The following is a 5,504-nucleotide window of genomic DNA, read 5'->3' as shown; positions in this document are numbered from 1 at the left end:
CTTTTCCTTATTCAGGGAGCAGAAGGACCTCTATGTTTTTGGCTGGACTGTTAAGAACAAAGTCAGGTCTGCATAGCCTCTATTGTTCAAAGGTACATAACTGAGAAAGCATGAATTTGTGCTTTGTTGTTATTGAATGTGTCTGTTTTCTGTAAAATTTGTATTAACCTCACTTTTGATCATCAAAAAATGTAGGATATTTAAAAGTGGAAAGTCTGGGCTATGGTTAAATGTTAAATAATGTAATGTGTGAGTTTAAATATACATTATAATTTGTTCTTTTTCCATATTGGTTTCTTACATTATGATAAAATGCTTTTTTAAACACAGTACACAAGACAACAGTAGAAATAACAAAAATAAAATCCTAGAATACAGAAGTAGATTATGATTTAGATGAACTCATTGAAGAAATCAGTTTAATTGATTCTTTTATTAGCAGAGTCTTTACTACAAGATAGAGATAATGTACTGTTTGACTTTGATAGTGCTGTAAAGTAATGTTTCTTAGTGAATTTGCATTTATGGATATGCAATTTGGTTAATGATAAAATTAACTTGTGAAATTGTCATCCTGCTTACAGTAATCAAAGAAGCCAAACAGCACATTTTCTCGCAATAGTGCTGGTTATGGTTTGTGATAATGCATATTTACACTGATGAATTTTGGATTTTTTCTGCCAAATTGTTACAGTATGTAGCACTGTCAGAATAAGTGAAGTTCAACAGTTTGTGTGCTCTTCACAAAATAGAGTTTGCATCAATATCTTGAATTTATGAAGGTAATTTTTTGTTAGGTAAATTCTATGAATCAACTGAATGATACCTCTTTAATCTTATTCAGTTCATAAGCAGATACTTATTTGGTAGCAATCATACATTTCTCCACCATACAGGCCTATTACTCACAAAAAATTCCAGTTTGCGATGAAGTAGGGTACAGAAGATATATTGAAACACACCACAAATGGCACATCATGTACTTAAATATTTGGCCTTTGGAGTTTTATAACTGAGCTTTCAATGGAATGTTGCTGTCATGCCAATTCTTATAGAATAATGATTTTTTTAATATATAACATCTCTATTATTGCAAATAAAATGTGTGCGGAGAGAAGATGCGTTTGTCAATTAAGGTATAATACTTTTCAGTGGTTAGATTTAAAAGAGAAAAAAGGTCTTTAGCATACGGGTCTTAATTTCATTTAAATGTCACATTGCTGATTTAAAGAGCTGCGAATTGGAATACACGAGATTAAGTCATCGGCAATATGAAAAGTTTTGTCAAATACAATCTGTTGCGGATACTTTTTGACTTACCTTCGTATATTGTATACATTTCACCTTCCGAAAAGAATGATTATTTAAATCCAAATTAATGCTAAATCCTCCTTTGTGTCATACATTTTATGATTTAAATTTAGGTCAAAGCCTATTCAGAGTTAATTATTTACATATAATGTATAATGAGGCCCTGAAGAGAGCCGGTTCTCATCAGCATGATGTGTCGGCACTTCAGATCTTTCATAACTGTCAGACCACTGGTACTTTTTAAACGTATTAGAAACCATGGAGCTCCTTATAACAGTTCTGCCCCCATGTTTCTTTCCTTTCATATGCTGCTTGCGGCAAAGATATGAAGCTCTGCTTGATACCATCTGGCCCTGAGCACTACGGAACTGATGCATGTGGCATCTTGTGAGCTGCATTCCTACACACACATAGCTCTGCTCAGGGCTGTGGGCCTGTTCAGTCTTCACACTTGTACTCTTTGCCAGTTCTGGTGCAGTTCCAGGGACTGAAAGGTGAAGTTGTCTCCCCAGCAGACGCAGTCAGCTGCGGCAATAGGCTCCTCCCACTGCATCTCCCATCCCGCCCTTCCCCAAACTCACTCGTGAACACAAAGTATTTGTGGATCCCATGACTCTCCGTCCAGTGGTCTGAGAAAGGGGTGTCTGCCAGCAGCTCGATCACGTGGCTGTTAAGGCACGAGCCCTCGCAGGGCGCATGTCGGGTGAAGAACACTACACAGCCTGAGCTGTCATCCGGCAGACGGGAGGACACACCTTTCTGTGCAGAGAACCAGCTCCTGGTGGGATTGTTCAGGAGATACTCTTCTGGGCAGCTCCCGTCCAGCTCGGGGTACAGGGCCATGTGGTTTGACGGATCCAAAAAGTCAGCCGTTGTATCGCTAAACGTGGGCCCCTTTCTCATGCTTCGGCTCCTGTGTCCGGAGTTGACGGTGGCCAGGATTTCTGGGGGTCTGTCCCCCACACATTCTGAGGCAGGGAGAACCAGGATGAAGGAAAACTCTGCTTTGTAAATGTCCTTCGGGAACTCGCCAACAAACCTGCAGAATGAATGAGGGAGTTTTACTGCATGATTGTGCTAGTGTCCCTCTCTGGAATGAGCAGATAAGATGAGTTGGAAGGAGTCCACAGTTTATCAAAAGAGTCCATACTGCCTTTATTTCCCCGGCCGACAATATGATGTGACCAAGACCTGCTAAATGATTGAAAATGATAAACCGTGAAAAGCAGTTTAAAAACAACTCGTGTTTCTAGTGGCCTTTATATATATTAATTCATATTGCAGGTGTTTTTCTCCAAAGCTATGTACAACTCAGAGTAAACAAAAGTGCGTTTAGACAGCAAGTCAGTAGATGAATGAAATGTAGTATAATCAGCACAGTGACCAAACAGTGACCAAACACTGGCCAAAACACACACACACACACAAGTTGCTGAGAGAGAATGTGGTCGACATGCCAGCTTTACATCTCTCCTTTCACACATGTGTAATTGGTCGTTGCATTTTAAAAAATCCAATCTGCCTTTGGAGTTCAATAAGCCTAAGGATGATTTGGCTTACGTGTTAACCACATTTTCCAGAACTCTCTTCTTCAGCACTGTCCCCTGGGTGAGTGTCAAGGAAACCAGTAAGCTGAGAAAGTGCATTTTTCCCCACACTCTTCCTCCTGGTGCCAGTCTGTCAAATACAAGAGCTAATATTAAGTGGTGATAATAACCCTGTTCAAAAAATATAGAAAAACTGATGTTTGTACCCATAAAAACTCACAGAACTATTACGTAAAGCAATTGAAATAATATTAAAAAGCTTTTTACTTACTGTATAAAACAGGATTTGGCAATTGCCAATCCTTGAGTAGAACCCAAAACCTTGTATTCTTTGGCCTGAAAATTCTTAGTTATTAAATTGTAAGATACAGTCTTCCATGTAACAAACAAGTACAAACTAATTTTCTGGAAAATAAAGAAAAAATATGTTACGTTATAATGCAAGGAAGACTATATGTTTGACTTACGGTAGACATATGTCTACAGTTCTCCCCTCACCTACTGTCAATGTTGACAAAAACAAAGAGCAGCAGAGAATTTCGATGAAAATTATAGAGTATATTTAAATGAAGCTCTCATCAATGTCAAGGCATGAAAACCAAATACATTAATTATTTTAAAAGGCATTGCTTAAACTGTAAATGAAGGGTATTAAATCACCTGCTCCTAGTCTGTAGTCCGCAGTGTCCTGGGAGTTCTGTGTAAAATGTGGTACAGGTTTCAGCAGAAGTCCCGGAAGCATATAATGACGAATTTGCATTGCTATCTCTTTTAAAACAAATGACACACTTCATGTCATTATTCATCTTCTACTACTTCTTTATTTAAATAAATAAATAAATAAATAATTTTAAAAAACAGTTAGTGACATCAGCCATTCAGGTTTGACACCACCACTAGATACTAATTTCAGGGTGACTTGTACATACAAGTGTTGAATTGGTGAAAATATACTCGGCCATTTTCCTGCAAGATCAAATGGCTGGAGACTTTGGATAGAAAAAATTTTCTAGTGAGTAATTTGTTTCATGCAAAAGTTACAGGAGTGAAGTGGACTTATTTTATTTTATGCCCCAGTTCTAACGTTAAGGGGGGTGGGGTTTCAGTGGTGCAGCGGGTTTTGTCGGGTCCTGCTCTCTGGTGGGTCAGGGGTTCAAGTCCTGCTTGGGGTGTCTGCAACAGACTGGTGTCCTGTCCTGGGTGTGTCCCCTCCCCCTCCAGCCTTGCGCCCTCTGTTGCCAGGTTAGGCTCCAGCTCGCCACAAGCGGCTTCAGACAATGCGGGTGTGTTACTTGTTTGGGCAACAACTTCAGTAAAAAAAAAAATTAGTATTCAAGAATACATAATTTTTACATTTTCCTAGAGTTTCTGTAGATAATGTTGCATCATAATGAATGTCCACATGATAAATATTCGTGTAAGTCTTAATGGTCTAAAATGACCATTAAGCATGCCACCCCCAAATAAGCACACACGAAAAACAAATACGCAAATACGAGGGCCTAAATTGTACTGAATCAGAGTTTTTCTGTGCATCAGTTCATATTTCATAGTTCAGAGGTTGAAAGATAACGAAGACTAACCCTATCCCATCTCATTAACTCATGTGATCCTGAACCATAAATCACAAGGATATATATTAAATTTGAAAATAGCTTGTTTTGAGTAGCTCTATGACAACAAACATTATAAATACAATTTATATATACAAACACAAAAAACAGAATGTAATTATAAATATATGGCGAAATATGCTTTGAGGAGGCGCAACCTTTCGATGAATGTGACTATACTGGGACTATGTCTTCTGAAGTTTTTTCAGTCATGGACAAATTTTCATAACTTTATCTCTGACTATTCAATTTGACTAGCAAAGTGCTCTAAAGAGTGGACTGTTAAAAGTATCAACTCAGTATCTTTTAGGATAATAGGCCTTTCCACCATGGATGTAAGCAATGGCAGAACACCGGATGCAAGTTTGGAGCTGAAATGGAAAAAAGGCTTTCATTACTTTGCACACATGTTCCAGTAGATTTTTACACAACAAAATGATAAAACTTGCAATTATAATTCTTAAAAAAAGATCCAGGAACCAAACTTCATGCTCATTCACTTTGCAGAACCTACCTCACTGCAGTGCTCCCTAATGACACGTTACCTGGGACATCAGAGCTGTGTTTTAAATGCAAAGCCTTTCTGGGCACTTTAGCACATCAGTCCTGGGAATGTGATAGAATGCACATTTACTGGAATGGCCTTCGCAGAACTATTTGAAAAATTTGTGATAAAAAGTTTGATTTTTTCCCCACTTCCTTATTAAACCACGACTCTTATTCTTGTTTTCATCAATTTATGGAACATAGGCTAGTTACTGTGACACACTTGGTATTACAAAATACAAAATCTGCTTTGGTTCACATGCCCTTGTCATCATGTAGACAGGGTTTATATTTCTTCTTCTTGGAAAATGGACATTTGATTTGAATGACGAATCAAAGGAATTCTGGAATGTCTGGACACCCTTCTGTAATTTACTCAACAAGTGTTATATAATCATCCCTGTGATATATTGGAACCTTTTGACCTTGAGCTTACAAGGGGTGCAGTGGCACAGTGGGTTTGGCCTGTGCCGGCTCTCTGGTGGGG

The 5,504-nt window shown here is 38.3% G+C and overlaps 1 protein-coding gene across 1 annotated transcript; it reads right to left on the bottom strand.

The window, feature by feature from the left end:
• Window positions 1-1,749: 1,749 nt before the first annotated feature.
• On the bottom strand, window positions 1,750-2,957 carry LOC114910758 (uncharacterized). Its single transcript, XM_029253168.1, has 2 exons — window positions 2,872-2,957; window positions 1,750-2,350 (listed from the first exon to the last, which is right to left on the bottom strand). The coding sequence occupies exons 1-2, from the start codon at window positions 2,955-2,957 to the stop codon at window positions 1,750-1,752; spliced, it is 687 nt and encodes a 228-aa protein (XP_029109001.1).
• Between the last annotated feature and the right edge of the window lie 2,547 nt (window positions 2,958-5,504).

This window comes from Scleropages formosus, chromosome 1 (assembly GCF_900964775.1).
Source record: "Scleropages formosus chromosome 1, fSclFor1.1, whole genome shotgun sequence".
In the NCBI taxonomy this organism is placed as follows: Eukaryota; Metazoa; Chordata; class Actinopteri; order Osteoglossiformes; family Osteoglossidae; genus Scleropages; species Scleropages formosus.
This window is presented reverse-complemented; position numbering and strand designations above follow the sequence as displayed.